The 16,681-nt window shown below is 43.2% G+C and overlaps 1 protein-coding gene across 5 annotated transcripts in view; it reads left to right on the top strand.

The window, feature by feature from the left end:
- fndc3a (fibronectin type III domain containing 3A) overlaps window positions 1–16,681 on the top strand; it is a 47,053-nt gene that overhangs the window by 22,517 nt on the left and 7,855 nt on the right. For 4 of the 5 annotated variants that reach the window (XM_056373923.1, XM_056373925.1, XM_056373922.1 and 1 more), the window contains 18 exons: window positions 3,875–3,951; window positions 4,052–4,298; window positions 4,552–4,851; window positions 6,184–6,242; window positions 7,522–7,688; window positions 7,803–7,862; window positions 7,959–8,097; window positions 8,711–8,764; window positions 8,882–9,006; window positions 9,211–9,385; window positions 9,915–10,001; window positions 12,653–12,791; window positions 13,426–13,494; window positions 13,588–13,706; window positions 14,780–14,885; window positions 15,089–15,264; window positions 15,454–15,567; window positions 15,727–15,876. In XM_056373923.1, coding sequence (XP_056229898.1) covers window positions 3,875–3,951; window positions 4,052–4,298; window positions 4,552–4,851; window positions 6,184–6,242; window positions 7,522–7,688; window positions 7,803–7,862; window positions 7,959–8,097; window positions 8,711–8,764; window positions 8,882–9,006; window positions 9,211–9,385; window positions 9,915–10,001; window positions 12,653–12,791; window positions 13,426–13,494; window positions 13,588–13,706; window positions 14,780–14,885; window positions 15,089–15,264; window positions 15,454–15,567; window positions 15,727–15,876 — 2,363 coding nt within the window. Of the gene's footprint in view, window positions 1–2,558; window positions 2,611–3,874; window positions 3,952–4,051; window positions 4,299–4,551; window positions 4,852–6,183; window positions 6,243–7,521; window positions 7,689–7,802; window positions 7,863–7,958; window positions 8,098–8,710; window positions 8,765–8,881; window positions 9,007–9,210; window positions 9,386–9,914; window positions 10,002–12,652; window positions 12,792–13,425; window positions 13,495–13,587; window positions 13,707–14,779; window positions 14,886–15,088; window positions 15,265–15,453; window positions 15,568–15,726; window positions 15,877–16,681 lie in introns of those variants that run through there. The other variant, XM_056373926.1, reaches the window with a different exon arrangement.

The following is a 16,681-nucleotide window of genomic DNA, read 5'->3' on the forward strand; positions in this document are numbered from 1 at the left end:
AGACCGCTAATGTGATTCATTAGATCTCCTGTTAGTCAGCAGCAGCGGCACTAACTGGAGTTGCCTTCATCAGTCATCGCGCAGGTGCGCAGCAGCACCTGGCATAAAGCATGAAATAATTCATCAGTCTTAAAAGTGAGTGGAGTTAACACTGCACACTTTGAACTCCCACTCAAATGATATACTTATCTAAAATCAATGGGAGCTGAGCCAGGGTGGCTGCTTTCATTCACACTGAGCTTTCCCATGCTCCCTGGATTGAGATTTTTTTCCTCACATACACGATGCGTGAGGAACAAAAAGGTAGGGAAATTCACTGCCAGATCTGGAAATGACTCACTTCCTATCACTCCGCTGGCTCTTTGCCCTTTTGCTTTCAGTATATGAGGCCTACCTGCTATCTGTCTTGTCTAGTGAAGTTTATTAGCAGGTAGACTAAAGCAGTATGTTCCCAATGATTTTTTACACCAGTGGAAAGTAATACATTGTGGGACTGTCTGGCATTAGATTGGAACAATTAGTAAGTCTGAAGAAAAGTGCATCTTGTAGCCCACAGTAGACAGTAACTAGTGCTATGATGATGAAGTTTTGACAAATAACTGCTTGGCTAGTTTATTTTGAAATGTGCACGTTGTTTTGATCTGTTTGAAATGTAATCCAGTTTTAATATCTAATCCAAACCTCTCCCAACCTGATCCCTGTTAACATTTATGTTTCTGAGATGATTGATTTTATTATGTTGATGCTATTACAACTACATTACATTGTAATCACAGAACATCAGGTGAAACCATAATGGCATCAACAGTGTGGTTGGGACACCTACATGGAGCCATGAAATGAGCAGCAGCTTGAATAATAGCATTTGATGCCTACCTGGGAGACTAATACTACTGTGTTTCCCATAGCTCCTTCACAAGTCAATCCTTCCTGTAACTCCTTCACAATAAAATCTTCAATTAGGATTTTATTGTGAAGGAGTTACAGGAAGGATTGACTGGTGGAAATTTAAATATTAAACAGCAGACATAAACCTAACCAAATAAACCTGAAACCCTGTCAGTATAGAGAGCGAGAGTTTGCATTAGCACAACCACCAACACTGTGTCAGCCACTGCCAGCTGCGAGCTAACAAACAACATGAAAAATGCTAACCACGCTAACTGTTCTGATACATCTCCTAGTCTCCCGATTTTGGCCACAACAGACTTCTCATCTGAATCTGTGTCTGATGGTCAACCTAGCGCAGGCAGTGTTGGTGAGCGGGGCACAAGGTCTGATCGAGATTTCTCAATGGGGAAGTAATCGTGGATATACCTTCAGCTCCAGTTTTCCTTTTTTTTTTTTTTTTTTTTTTATGTTGGGAAAGCATGTTAAGCAAAATATTTATCATAGCAGAATATTTTCACATAGTTTAAAACATGGAGAGGAACTTTAACACAGTTGGTACAGCTTCAAAAGGATGTAGGCGAACAGATCAGAAAACAGTGTGGCGGCTGAAAGCAAGAACAGGAAAGCTGAGGAAATCTGCAAACCACAGATACTCTTAAATTACACAAGGTACAAAAATACTAAAAGCATAATGTGGCAAAACAAGATGACTTGGCTGAGAGTGGAAACTATCATCATTTAGCCCTACAGTATTGTCAGTCAAGATACTTATGCCCTGCTGTGAGGCCGCTATCGAACCACATGTTCATGGCATGGTTATAGCATGGTACATTGGGCCAGTGGGATAAGGCCATAACATAACATACAATATTTTCCGCAGCGCTTGATAACATTAAAGCATTTAAAGAATTTTTTCAGTGCAGTGCACCACGACTTTTAACTACATATCCACCTGTAGCTATATCGCCTTGTAAACATAGCTTGTCTCTGTTTTGAGCTGTTGTGTCTAGCAGTAAATTTTGGGTCCAGAGTCATTCTGTGTTGAAGTGTGCACTCAGTTGTTAGTTTATTCCACCGAGAGAAAACGAATGCAGTCTAATCCGCCAGCGCTTCAATAAATCCTCTCTTCATGAAGGTTATAAAGAAACTGTTTTAGGAGGGTGTTGATTCAACTATATGATCATTTTGAAGCTTGTAGTTTATGGCGCTGTGAATGGAACTATGTGACACTGAGAGGTGTTTCTAATATTTAGTCCACCTTCAATAAAAATGGGGTAGACAAAATATTAAATGAGGTTTTATATTTGGACACAATACAGTACAACAGTGCGACAAATATCAACCTCCAGAAAGATCATAAAGAAGGAATCAACACAAAAGTTTCAACAATAACTCACTTTTATAACCTTCAGCGGCGCCATTTAATGCAGGGCAATTGAGACTGCTTTAGTTTTAGCTCGGTGTACATAACAAACTGGCAGTTGTCCATATATCAATGCTCACTTGCTGTTTCTCTCCACTGAGAGGTGGAGCCTGGACTTCAGCACCTGAAGGGGTGGTGCTAGGGGCTAGAAGTGGGAGGGTTCAACGTATCATTACGCAGGCCAGCCTCTGTAGACGTGGGCCCATCATGGCTGGTCATTCAGATGTGCCTTCTCTCTGCTTCCGCCAGCCTTGACAAAATGAAGGAAAACTCTTCCTCGAGCAGGCTGCTGGGAGGTCAGTGTGTATGTGTTGTGGATCTCTTTCTTTTTTTTTTTTCTTTTTTTTTTTTGCTCTCCTGCATGACATCTGGCGTTGGGGCCCCAGTGTTTATGTCTTTGGTTTGTAAGAAGAGAAATGTGCGAATATGCAAACTTGGCACAGAGGTCCCTCTCTCTTTCTCTCTCCCAAGCTTTCTGCTGAGCTGTCACTTCTCAGAGCTGAGCTAAGCCGCTGCACTGGCCCCCACTACAGAGACACGCAGGAAACTTTGTTGTTTCTCAGCACTTTTGTAAAGTGGTCTTCTTGCATTTGCCAGTATTTTATAGGGAAAAAAATGCATTTCTCTGCCTTTTCTTACTCATAGATATTAAAAAGAAATTGAGTAGTCATTGAAAATGCAGCTAGTGTGGGGATTTTACCCCGCAGAGACAATATTTTACAGTGGCTTGAGTGAAAACCTGCCAAGGTTCATATGCCATAGGTGGCAAAATGGAAAGAGTTATTGCTGTTGTCTTGGGTTACAGAAGTAAAAGTCCATTTATGATAGGTTTGTGGTGACTGTCAGTCACTGTCAAGGCTTTGCATGGACAGTACAATGATACAGAAGATGAGCGGCTGCACTGAAATAAATCTCTTTGATTAAAAACTCAAAGGTCCTGATAGATGACTGTGTACATAAAAACATTGTGAGAAAAGTCAATGTTGATTTAAGTTAAAATTCTCTTGCACGTTTGGGATTCTGGGTCAATTTTGGTTCAATTTATGTTGGTTTTTAAAAAAGTTTTTTATACGGTCTCAATTTCTACAGTTCTGGTTTGTGCATCTGGCTGACATCTTCTCCATAGCAACAGCAGCTGAGACTCCTGGGTACTCTAGTGTTTAGAGTCAATTGCTGTACCAAGGAAAAGCTTTTTTCTCTGAAATATGTGTAACTGATGGTTTTAAAATAAAAACTTGTAACAGTTACTACAACTACTGCGAGTTGCATTGAGGATATCTTAAAAAAATTAAATAAAAATTTCAAATATTTAATATACTTTAAAAGTTGCTCAGTTTTATGTGTGTGTGTGTGTGTGTGTGTGTGTGTGTGTGTGTGTGCGAGAGAGATATTTGTTGATGTATGAAAACATTTGTCAGCTGCTGAGCTCAGGTTGGAGCTCGGATGAACGGGGTCGGAGTGGGGCTGAACTACTGTAACACTCTCGGTACATTCAGCACAGATGAAACAGCTGTGTGCCCCGTGGGAAAGTGTTTGATCCTGCTTCTTCTTCCCCCACAGGTCCTGCTCAGGTTCCCATGATGTCTCCAAATGGTTCAGTGCCTCCAATCTATGTGCCTCCTGGATACGTTTCACAGGTATTCATTCTGCACACTTTCCAGTCCACCGTCTCTGATTGGCATCTCGTTGAGCTCTTTGACAACTTTGCTCCCTGCGCTCTTGTTTGTTTCCCCGTAGATCATAGAGGAGAACGGAGTGCGGCGGGTTCTGGTTTTACCTCAGCAGCCAGAGTTCCACCCAGGGGGGCACTCCCCTCTCCACCACCCTCCACCTCCACCCCACGCCCACCTGCCTGCCTTCATCCCACACCCTGCCATGATGCCCCCACCACCACACCTGTACACGGGCATGCCGGGGGGCGTGGGCGACATGAGTTCTCAGTACATCTCCCAGTACCATCCAGCTCATATCTACTCAGAGCAGGGTGAGTTGGAGCTAGCCGTGTCTGGCCTGTGTTGTTATATTAAGATGTTATTTGTTGTTGTCAGCACTATATTTGCACAGTCTAGTTATACAGTCAAGGCCGGAGTTAAACTGTTGAGTCTCCGTCTCCCTACTGCCCTGTTTATTTGTATGTTCTTCTCGCAGTAACTTGCTTCTATGACTGTCTTTTTTTTTTTTTGTTCCCCTGTTTGTGTCAACATAAAATCACGAGTGTTGCCTTTTCGTTCCCTCAGTCTCTGCAGATTCTCACTCCCAACACGGACGCCCACCGTTTGTTCACCGAGACGACAGAACAAGCAAAACATACGAGCGTCTGCAGAAGAAACTGAAAGAGCGTCAGGGAGGCGGAGGAGGGGGGCAGGTGAAGGACAGCCCTCCCCTTTCGCCACAGAAGACTTGCAGTAGCCCCCCGACCGTGGACATTCACAATGGCGTCGGAGGGAAAGGGCTGGAGGCGGAGCAGGCGCAGCTCAGCCAAGCGGTGGCCGGCCCTGACAAGCAGGCAGGCAGGGGGAAGAATGGAGAGTCGGGAGGTAAGGAGGTTAAAGGGGGGCTCGGGGGGGGGGCAAATTTACAGTCAGGCTGACAGACAGTATTTTCCGGATGTGAGGAGAGCGCTGTGTTGTGTTTAGGTGCTGAGAATAGTGCCTCATTAGCTGCAGCAGCTGGTGGCAGTGAGGGATCAGCAACACGGCCAACATTACTCTTGATTACATGAACTCTGACTGCTCATTAATCATGGAGTTTAACACTGCTTCTTGGCGACACCAGTGCATAATTAAGGAATTATTGTCAATTTTGAAAGTGGAGGAAAAAATAATTTCACCTTATGACCTCATGAAGATCACAGAAATGTATGACCACTGAAATATGAGCAATCTACCATGAAAACATAATGGGCTGATTTAAAAAAAATAACACCATGAATTTTTTGTTGTTGCCTTTGATTATTCCTAAAGAAGGAGGATGAAGATGGTGTGTTCTATTAGAGGCGAGTATATAAAGGTACATAATTAGTAAACAAACTTTGAAAGGTCTATGACTGAGGCTGCACCGTCACAGTGCACTGTCACAGGTCTATTGAGGCTAATTTCTACCATCACTTTTTCCAAGATGGATCTGTAGCTGTGAATTTAGAAAGAAATTTCACATCTTTGAATCTGAACTGCTGCTACTCAAACATTAGATTATTTTATTTTGATGCTCTGGCCGGAGGCATTATGTTTTCAGTCTGTCTGTCCAATTTCTTCAGTTTGGACTCAAAGATGAACTGATCAGATTTTAGAAGTCAAAGGTCAAGGTTACTGTGACCTTACAAAACATGGTTTTGGCAGCAGCTCAAAAATTCATATGCTAATTATCACAAACTTTCACGCAAAAGTCTAAAAGGATATAGTGATGAATTGATGACGTTTTATAACTAAAAGCTCAAAGGTCAACTTCACTGTGACATCATAATGTTCTACAAAAACACTTTCCTGGCCAGTATTCAACATCATAACCATATGACCAAAAGACATTGTACTGTAGATGCACTGAAATTCTGTATTATATTAGTGTTGGTTCACCATGCAAAAGGTAGTTATACCACCAGCTAACACATCGGATAGATGGTGCAAAGTTACACTCATTACTTCACTGTCCAGGAAGGACACGGACATGATGTACAGAAATGTCACAGTAGCAAGTAGATAATGCAGTGCACACAAAACCCAGCAGAAACAATTGTTGGCAGAGAATAAGTCAGTTTTACCTACAACTGGCACATTATTTGTCACATGTCCTAATTATTTCCTCTCAATTTTTATCATCATTTCATGAAGACGGTGTTTTCTATCCATATTTACCTGCATTTTTCTCCTCAGAGCTGGACGAGGAAGCTCAGGCCCTGCAAGCGCTATTGAGTACCATCAGTAAACCAGTGGTTAGTATTCACTTCTGCCATGTTTTTCTTTTTTCCTTTATCTAATTAGTACATTTTGCATGATTTTTATGTGACTCTATTAGTGCTGTGTTCATGAAAATTTGTAATGATGCAAATGTGTTGCGTCATTAAACATTCTATTAACATCCATGATGAATTCTTGCTGACATCTCGCTAATGGAGGCAGACCTGCTGACTAGCATCCATGTGGGGATTTCTATTCCCAAACGTGCCACTAAACAACTCTGCCAGCAGTTACTGGAAGCTTTGAGCTTTGCTGTGAAAGAAGCACAGATTTTTAACTGAAGAGCTACTAATCTGTCACATCTTATATGTGTATTATATTATATGTAATATAATATATACAGAATGCAAGATAACATGGTCTCAGGCGTTTTTTCTTTGAAGTAACCCTGGTTTAATGGCACTAGGTTCACAGCAGCATTGTATATAAATGAAGAGCAGAGTTGCTGTTATACCAGCAGCTGGGTGGGAATCAGTAGAACTAGAAATAGAATTTCCTTGACCTCATATAAAATGGGATTTGTCACACACACTCTGTCGCTAAGGTCTGAACTCCTTGTAAAACTAGCAAAACAAGTCTATTGGAGACATGATGGAAACGGTGAAGCGAGGATGTCTGATACAGGAAAGGTTCAGCTTCAGTTAATAATAATAACAATAATAATAACTTGGATTGTTTTTTTTTAGCGCCTTTCAAGGTAGCCGAGGCGGCTTTACAGAGATAGAAGACAAGAAGTAAATAATTAAAACAAATAAATGAAAACAAGACAAGACAGAATAAGGTTGACAGTGGATTTTTTTTTTCTATCTTTGCTGCAACACTGCTTTGTTTAAGGACTGAGAATTGAACTGTGGGAAGTTAAGTAGTAAGGCCCGCCTTACGAGGGCAGCAGGTCCTCCTCTTTCACCAGGGCAGAAGAGAGGAGGTGCAGACTTGACCTGATTGAATTCTTCCACATATGTATCCCCCCTGCAGGGTAGCTCAGGCTATTTTTAAAGCTCCTCAAAACAGAGAGAAAAATCTGAGTGTTGCACAGCACATCCCTACCAAGTGCAGAAAAACCTTTTCTCAAAGTGGCATCAGGTTGAATGACCCTCTTTGGACTTGGGTTTAAGGTAGCGAGATTTGGAAAAAGGACTGTGTCATGAGATTTGGCAGCTCGGGTGGTTAGAGGAATGAAAGCTTTCTTTCCATGTCCTGGTTTGATTGTGTTATGTAGACTAGATATTAACCCATGAAACTTTCATGTGATAGGTGTCCGACATCCAGGCCAGAGGACTGGTAGTGAGCTGGAGTGCGCCCACCAGGCCAGAGAGTGACAGCAGCAGCGTGGAGGAGGAGTGCAGCCCCCCGGAGCCCCTCAGCTACGAGGTCTCCATCTCATTTAGCGGCAAAGATGGGAAATACAAGAGCATGTACTGGTGAGTACAAGCGGGAAGATGCCATGAGGCTCAACACCAACTGTTGTTAGAGATTTTTTACATAGACATCTATTTGAAACAACACTCAAGGATCTCCTTTTATCTTTGATGCAGCGGGGAAGAACTAAGTGCTACTTTAGAAGACCTTCGACCAGCAACGGACTATCACGTCAGGTCGGCAGAACCCTCCAACTGCTTTTGTTTTAACCACAGTTGTTAATGCACAAAGGAACGTTTTTTTATGTAACTACTTTGCTCTCCTTTCCTCAGGGTCCAGGCCATGTGTAACTGTTTACAGGGAAGCCCGTCAGAGGCTGTGAGCTTCACCACTTTAAGCTGTGAGCCGGATCCTCCCAATCCTCCCAGGAAGGCCAGCGGGACCAAGAACACACTCGTGCTCCAGTGGAAGGTAAAAAAAAATAAAAAAATTAGGATGATTGATGGAGTTATGGATTTAGGGCGGAGTTGACTGGAAAGCGGCAACAATATCTATTTGACAGAAAGCAACTTAAACCAACTGGGAGATGGAGAAAACACTGATTCAGAAACAGCCCCCCCCCCTTTCCTCAACTGCTGCTGAGATATCCTTCAGTGTGGAATTTCATCTCCAATGGTTTCATTAAAGTTGCTCAAAAAAGATAGTGGTTTCACAGATCACCTCCCAGGTGTGGGGGCATAAATGTGCAATACATGCTCAGCAAACACTGAATTACTGACACCTTTAAATGGTTTGCACATCTGGATGCGACTTATTTGTCATACGTGGTGCTAAAGATGGCTTCTTAGTCACAGTAACAGGAAGTGTTTAGTATGAGACTTGGAATAAAGGATGGCGGCGCTTGAGTCATTAAAGCACTACCTGCGCTTCTTTCACTATGTTCTGCCTCAGTTTAAATCCATTGTAAAAGTCAAAATAAATAAATAAATAACTGTGAATTGGTGCATATTTTAGTAATGTGTGCAGTTTATATATATTTATCTGATGAAATATAATAATCAAACAATGTGTGGTTTATGTGCAGGCTCCATGTGACAATGGTTCCAAAATCCAAAACTACATTCTGCAATGGGATGAGGTAATTTTTTTTTTTTTTTTTATTTATGATGAAAGGAATGTTGAACATTGCACCACACGCTCGTGTTTTATGTGCAGCTGAGATTTCTGGTGACTAAAATCCTTTTGTTCTCTGAAGGGGAAGGGCACAGGAGTTTATGAACAGTGCTACTATGGACCTCAGAAGCAGTACAGAGTGACCAAGCTTTCACCGGCTTCAAGATACTCCTTCCGCCTCTCAGCCAAAAACGACATGGGTGTAAGGTAGGCGCCTCAACATGCTCGACTTCCTGGAATGCCGCTCCTCCCTGTTGTCCATATTTATGTCACTGTTTCTTCCATTCACTGTCTCCCATCTGTGTGCACACATGTGTCTCTCACTCTGTCTCTCCTGTCTCTTTCTCCCATTCTCTCCCATCCTTCGTCTCTCTCTCTCTCTCTCTCTCTCTCTCTCTCTGTCCTCCCCAGCGAGTTCAGTGAAGTGGTGGACCTGTTCACCTCATGCAGTGTGCCATTGCCACCCTTCCCTCCAGAGCTGGAGATGGCGGGGGTGACCTGGCTGTGTCTGAAGTGGCAGAGACCCACTAGCTCTCCAAAGGAGGATGACATCTACTATATTTTGGAGATGGAAGAGGAAGGCTCAGTAGGTTTCTCTTTTTTTTTTTTTTTTTTAAGTAGAAAAGTCAACTGAGTGATACGCATGAATGACTCAGCAATATCTGCAACATATTATGCATATTGTTTCCCCTCTTCTTAGAAGCCAGTACTGCCAAGTGCATCTCTTTTTGAGATCCTCATTGAATATGTACATCATAAACAAAGCACACTTACAGTTTTCACAGTTATAATCAATGAATGATAGACATCCATTTTCCGGATTGATATGCGTCCTGGCATGGCTACTCAAAATCCGATTTTTTTCCCGATGCTTCAACAGTTTGCTCTAAAAGTTATGTGACATGTACAGCTGCTGTCACCTGGGCCTGCACCACCTCCAGCAGCTAGCTGCAGACATCGTGCCTGCCAGGAAAAACACAAAAAATTTCCTCTCTCCCCTTGTAGCTGTTTGTCTCCTGCAGACCGCTTTGTTTTCTGTGCTTCAATGGTTGTCTTGTAAGCCATTGCTCACCTGGTTGTTTTCTTTCTGCCTTTGTCATTTGTCTTTGTCCCAGGGATATGGCTTCCAGCCAAGCTACGACGGCGACGAGCTCTCCTGCACCGTCAGGAACCTCCACAGGAGTACCAAATACAAGTTTAGGGTAAGGAGAGTCTGTGTGATGTTCACAGTCGACGATGGTGATCCACAGGTTTAGGCAGGGAGGCTGCAGAGGCCCACAGTGGCCCTATGACTCATCTGTTTGCAGGATTCTGCCAGCAGGGCGGTGGGCAACTGACAGCATAAACAGGAGGGACTCCACAGCTCAACACATGTGGGGCTCCGGTGTGAAACTAGTCAGGCAAAACGTCTTTAAGCCACAGTGGCTGTTTTTTTTTTTTTTTTTGGCTGGCAGTAATGCGGCCGAGACAAGCGTCTTTCTCTTCATGTCATTATATTTCTGTCTTTGTCTCCCAGCCTCTCTCTCTCATTACCAGCCTCTTCTCTTCTAAGACCTGACTGTTGAATATTTACTAAATGACTCTGATGAACGACAGGTGATCTGTTACACACAGAGACCACTGCAAGAAAGACACGCGATGCTCCTGATAATAAGCAGATAATAAGCGGCGCTCCAGTGAGAAAAGTTGGCATAGATTAATGATAAATTAGCAACAGTAAGTTGAAAGTCTGCATTGCATTTGCATGTTATTTTTAAAGGCAGGGTCAGTGTAAAACACCTCCATTTTCACCTCTATTTCTTTTCTGACACCATCAGTTTTTTGTTTTTTTTCTCACTGCTTTCATTAGCAATGTTCAAACACACATCAGCTGGTTTTGACAGGTTTGCTTCTTAAACCAGTCGTGGGATGTGCTCCAGGCAGATCTATAAAGGTGTTGAAAGTAATAAATTTGGCTTTGTGAAGGCTGCACATAGCCCCCGCATTATGTGTCTGTTACGTGGTTTAGGATTTGACTTGTGAGAATTGGGGGGGGGTCAGTTAATGATATTAGAAGCTTGCAAATTTCAGAGCCTCTCTTAGAAATTCTGACACTGCTGGGGTTAGTGGTTCAGCTCCCACTAAGGCCTTTCATGCTAAATACATATGAAATCATAATACTTGAAGCCACTTACGATAAAAGTACCTTGAGGTTCTTTAACCTCTGCCTGCAGCTGGCTGAGTCTGAGCCAGCGTTTTCATACTAGAGCCTGTAATATCATTATTATGTATTACAATTGGAAAAAAAAAAACATGAAACATTATTGCCTTGTGGTAATATTTTGTATTTTTCTTATTGTCAGCAAATCCCATGGAAAGAGCAAAACAAACAATGAATTGATGTAATTAACAAGTATTGCCTGCGTGTAGCCTCTGTGCCAAACATCTCTGTTGTATTTAAAAAATTTCAACGAGCCACAGCGTTGCTCTGGGTGTTCCTTTGTTGTGATGAACTCCACCACTGGGTTTTTATATGATCTCACATCCACCCTTCCTACTTCTGTAAATACTCATTTGTGTGTATTAATGCGGGGAAAATAGTCCCCAAACAAATGCAGTGTTTACTCCTGAGCAGCAGTAGGAAATAGAGTGGCCAGCTGTTTTATGACATTTTTGTAGCCCCTTTAAAAATGAAATCCTATATTTGTAATCCTTTTTTAAAGATGAAACGTCTCCAGCAGGAACCAGCGATCTGAGAACAAGGTTTTGGTCTTTTTAAGGGACATTTTGATAATAATAAAGATGTAGAATAACATAAGGCACAGATGGCACGACTCGCAGCAAGTAGGTTCTGGGTTCGAAATTGTGTGGAGTGTGCGTGTTCTCCCCGTGCCTTCATGGGTTTCCTCCGGGTACTCCATGCCCACCCCCCACCCCTCTAAAGGGACGAGTGGTATAGCTAGTGAATAGTAACACCGGTGTCCTTCAAATTTAGAGCACAGCTGTTTTAATTTACTGCCCAAGTGATCTGTAGCTGTTGTATTTCACAACGTGGTCGCCGTCAGTTTGGCTAAACAGCTGTTATGCTCTGAAATGAAACTGTTTTTAGTTGAAGCTGAGAGCTGCTTCACTGCCATTCAAAGTGGCTCTCTCCTTAATACTTGTTATTTGTGTGCAGCAACAAGTGCTCCGTCCGGCACTTCACAACATGAAATCATACAGAAATGCACAGACTGCTGATAGAGAGGTAGTAAGCTTCACTCACACAGACAGAATCTTAAACACGCAGCACACCACAGCATTCTTAAACATGATGCTGACAGAAAGGTGTTGTGTTACTCAAACAAACCACCATATGCCCAAATGAAATGTTCATTAGTTACTCGCAACACTCCCCTTCCTCCCCTCCCCTCCCCTCCCCTCCCCTCATTTCCAATTATCCAGCTGCGCAGTGTGAGGGGAGGCTGGCTGCTGTGCAGGTTTGTCTTGGTACAGTATGTGGATGAGCTGTACTTAGCAGGCAGCAGCAGCAGCACGGAGATTGTCATATAACTGCAGATGTGCCGCACTGAAATGCAAATGCCACTAAATCTTATTGCCTCATTTTTGTTGATTGCAGTGCCCGTGGTGTCTAAACAGTTTTGTAGAAATGCATCTGCAGCTTTAAGGAGCTGAATCTTTTTGATAATGTGGTATTTGTCTTGAGGCCATTTTGGTCGTTACGCTCACTGTCTCTCTCAGATCCCTTCATTACCCTTCTGAGTCTAGTCAGTGCTTGTTATCAGGAAACATAATGACCTTTATACACTTGGCCTTACTGACTGACAAGGAAAAATATGACTTCTCATCGTTTGCTTTCATGCGCTTTGTCCAGGTGGCGGCATACAACTCGGAGGGGAAGAGCAACCCCAGCCAGGTGGTCGAGTTCATCACGAACCCGGACAGACCCAGCAGCCCGTGCAGGCCTGTCATCAGAGGAAGAGTCCTGCCCAACAGCTTCAAGATGGCCTGGGGTGAGCGTTTCCTACCTGTCGCCCCTTTCCCTTATTAAAAAAAACCCTCAAGTCTTTTATATGTAGTTGACACCCTGGCAAAGCAAGTTTACAATGTCACATTTTTCATCGAGCTCTGCCTGAGAGCAGCAGATGCATCAGCTGGAGACGGATGACGTTCTGAGTAGTCTGTACAATACATGACTGACAGTTCTCTCCTTCATTCAGACATCAGCATGAGTCCTTCCCACACCTCACCGGACAAACACATCACTCACTGCTGTGCTTGGTCTCTGCTTCCAGTTTTTTCAGAATGGTGGAAAAATAAGAAGATATGTCTGTAGAGCTGAAGACACTGTCAAACCTCGACTTGTTTCCGCTAAAAATGAGCCTACATCATCAGCAAATCACGCTTCATCTACATTTATATATTTCCCTACTAACTGTATGATATTAAAGAGTTTTCGGAATTAACCGAGTCATGAAATCACTCCCCGTATTTGATAGTTAGCTGATTTGCTTCAGTGCACATTTGGATTTCCAGTCATAAAGCAGTGAAAACTGAGCTTACTGGCGCTAGCAGGCTACTGAGGCGAAGAGCCCGGTTAGTGCAGTTTTACAATGATTTTCTTTTTTTCTTTGTTTTGAAATTCAGAGCCCCCAAAAGAAAACGGTGGAGCAGAAGTCACCAAGTATGTTGTGGAGCTGTCTGAGGGCTTAAGCGGTAAGTGATTGGTTATTTAAGTTCAAGTGAAAACGATGTTTTTGGAGTTTATTGAAATAATGGAAAATGTATTTGAAATGTGTTTGTACTCAGGCTTGTCATGGGAGCTGGTGTACTCGGGGCCAGCCATGGAGCATGTGTGTGAGGGCTTGAAGCCCGGCTGCTCCTACCAGACGCGAGTTTACTGCATGAGCGAGGGGGGGCAGAGCCCGGTGAGTCATTCAGCATCAGCACACGTGCACACACAGTCGCGCACATGGCCTTGTGTTTCGCCACAGGAATTTTGACAGTTTGCTCATCAGTTACGATTTTATTTAGTTAGAAAGGCATCACAAAATATATATTTTTAATGAATACACATACACAAGTGCCAAGATTACTACACTTCTTTTATCTAACTTAAAAGGGACTTCTACCTGCAAAGCTGAATCACCCCAGACATCCAGGATGTAAACAGACTCTCTCCATATTGTCTCCTCCAGTCCACTCAACAATGCAGCTATATAAATCTGATCATCATGTGCTGTTTTTCCTATTATTGATGCATTTCTCGGCTCTTACATACACAGTCATTGTTAAGCCAGGCAGCCATGAATCTCACCACATCCCGTGGTTGATCTGATAAATTTTACATGACTAATTCTAGATATGCGCTCTATTTATGGTGAGTTTTAATAGGAAATTGTCATTCACCCAGCCTCCTATGTTAGGAGATTAGACTAGGCTTCCTGGTGTGCAAGTACAAGGCAAAGCCTGCTAATCGATTAACCCTCCCCCCATGTGTCAGAGGATGTTTTTCTTAATTAGTTCAGTTCACAGACGTTCTTCATTAATTTCTTCATCAGCTGTTAGTGCATGCATTTATTCATGATGGGGCTTGTAAAGAAACATGACTCATGGTGGTGAGCCCTTGTATTTCTGTGCAGCACAATGTGACATAACACTCACATGTTTGCCTTTTGTCACAGAAGCTGAGTTTGAGAAAGACCTATTTTTCACTCGCCAGACTATCTGTCTAACTTTATCCACGGCTTTGAAAGGAACACAAAATCTTTCTCTGCTCTACGCCGGTGGAGCTTGTGAACGATGCATTCACATTTGTCCCCTCTCTGCTCTGTTGTAGCCTGAATCAGTCTGATAAGCTGGCGAAAGTGACAATCTGCATCCAGTGTGTTTGTGTCGTGTGAGAGAGAGAGAGAGAGAGAGAGAAAGAGAGGCAGGGTGTGAGATTGTCAATTTGATATTTTCTCCGGGGCTTAATTGGTGCGTTGTTTTCCCTTGCAAGCTGTCGGAGACCCTGCAGGTCCAGACTCCCGCGGTGCCCCCAGGGCCCTGCCAGCCCCCTCGGCTGGTGGGCAAGCCCAAAGCCAGGGAGGTGCAACTGCGCTGGGGTGAGTCATTCTTCTCCAACTCAAGTGTGTGGGATGTATTCAAGCTTCTGTTGATACGTTTATTTGTCTCGCAAAGTACCTCAAAGCAGTGAGCTTTGATTATGCAGTCTGCATTGTTTGTACATACACGCTGTTACTTTCTCTTGGAGAAACCTTTTTGAATTATATTGATTTTATAAACACTGGTTGTACAAATGTCCCAGGTCCCCCTCAGGTAGACGGAGGCAGCCCGGTGTCCTGCTACAGTGTCGAAGTGAGTGGGCCACAGTCTGAGGAGAGCAGGGAGGTTTACCAGGGCCCAGAGCTGGACTGCTCTGTGGGAGGCTTAATGCCTGGCAAAACCTACAGCTTCCGGCTCAAGGCAGCGAACAAGGCTGGGGTGAGAACGACTGTTTAAAGTGATGCACCAATAACAGGAGAAGGCATTGTTGTTTTGTTTTTTGTTTTTTTCAGATGCAAGCTTTCAACCCTCTCCTACTAAATTTGATTTGAGAAGTCTAGCGTTAGATTTTTTGGTAGTATTTAATTTTTTTTGGGGGGGGGGGGGTGTTTTCTGTTGTGCGGATAGTTTGGGCCTCTATCGGAGCGCTGTGACGTTACGACCGGCCCCGGGGCCCCTGAGCAGTGCAAGGCTCCTTCCACCACATGCAAATCCCCCAGCTGTGTGGTTGTGACCTGGGAGGTAAGACTGACTACACTTCCGTTCCTCCACTGATGTTATACAATACCACATGCATCCGTTTTGAGAATATGTCAAATAATTTACATACAGCGCATTATTATTAAAGACAATCACACAGTCACTTCCTGATGGCCGTTGTTGCTGGCGTTTGCCTTCTAGGCTCCTCCTTGCAATGGAGCTGCTGTGACAGAGTTTCGTCTGGAGTGGGGGGCTGCTGAGGGCAGCATGCAGGTGTGTTACAGCGGACCGGGACTCAGCCATGAAATGAAGGGGCTGCTGCCTGCAACCAGCTACTTCTGCCGGTTACAGGTGAGCATTAACAAACACTTTATTTAGTGAAGCTGAAGCTAATTTCCCTCTGTTAAAAACACAAGCTGGAAATAGAATCATATCTCACTGTACAAATCCTGCGTGAGTAACTTCTGTATTATTATTTTTATTATAGACCTGTGAAGAATCCATGGGGTGTCCCAATAAAAGGAAGAATAGTTGAATTTCACAATAAGATCATGGAAATAACCCAAATTTTCCTGTGCGGGTCTGTGGAAATTAATCTGATGAAATGAGTGGGTTCGTTGCCCTTAAAAGCTTGAGGTGAATTTTAACGGCAACGTCATATGGAAATTCCACCCTCCTTTTTCTCACTTCTTTTTAATGGAGAAAATCTTATTCAATATATTTTTTACTTCAGTTCCTTAAACGTGTCATCACTGATGCTGCCGGTTTTGTTTTAGATCAGCAATGTTGATGCAAAAGTCCACTTTTTAATCAGTCATGGGATCTTCCCATGTGTGAGAGCAAAGGGGGGAAAAGCACAACACACTTCCACGATGCATCAGAAAATAACTTTAGACCCAACTATAAAAAAACATCATTTCTCTCTCTCTCTTTGTCTGTGCCATTGTGGCTCAACGGATGACGTATGGTAACTAAGTAACTAACACTGTTGGGGTTAACTTAGGCGGGGACTGTTGGGTCTGTTGTTGAACCAGTTTAAGATTCTTTCATCCTGAGTAAGAAATACATATTCATAAATCCATATTCCACACCTCAGTCCTCGTAGTTGTGATCACAAGTGTCCAAAAACATTGCAGCTAAGGTAAATTACAGCTGT

The sequence above is a fragment of the Seriola aureovittata genome, chromosome 4 (assembly GCF_021018895.1).
Source record: "Seriola aureovittata isolate HTS-2021-v1 ecotype China chromosome 4, ASM2101889v1, whole genome shotgun sequence".
Taxonomy (NCBI): Eukaryota; Metazoa; Chordata; class Actinopteri; order Carangiformes; family Carangidae; genus Seriola; species Seriola aureovittata.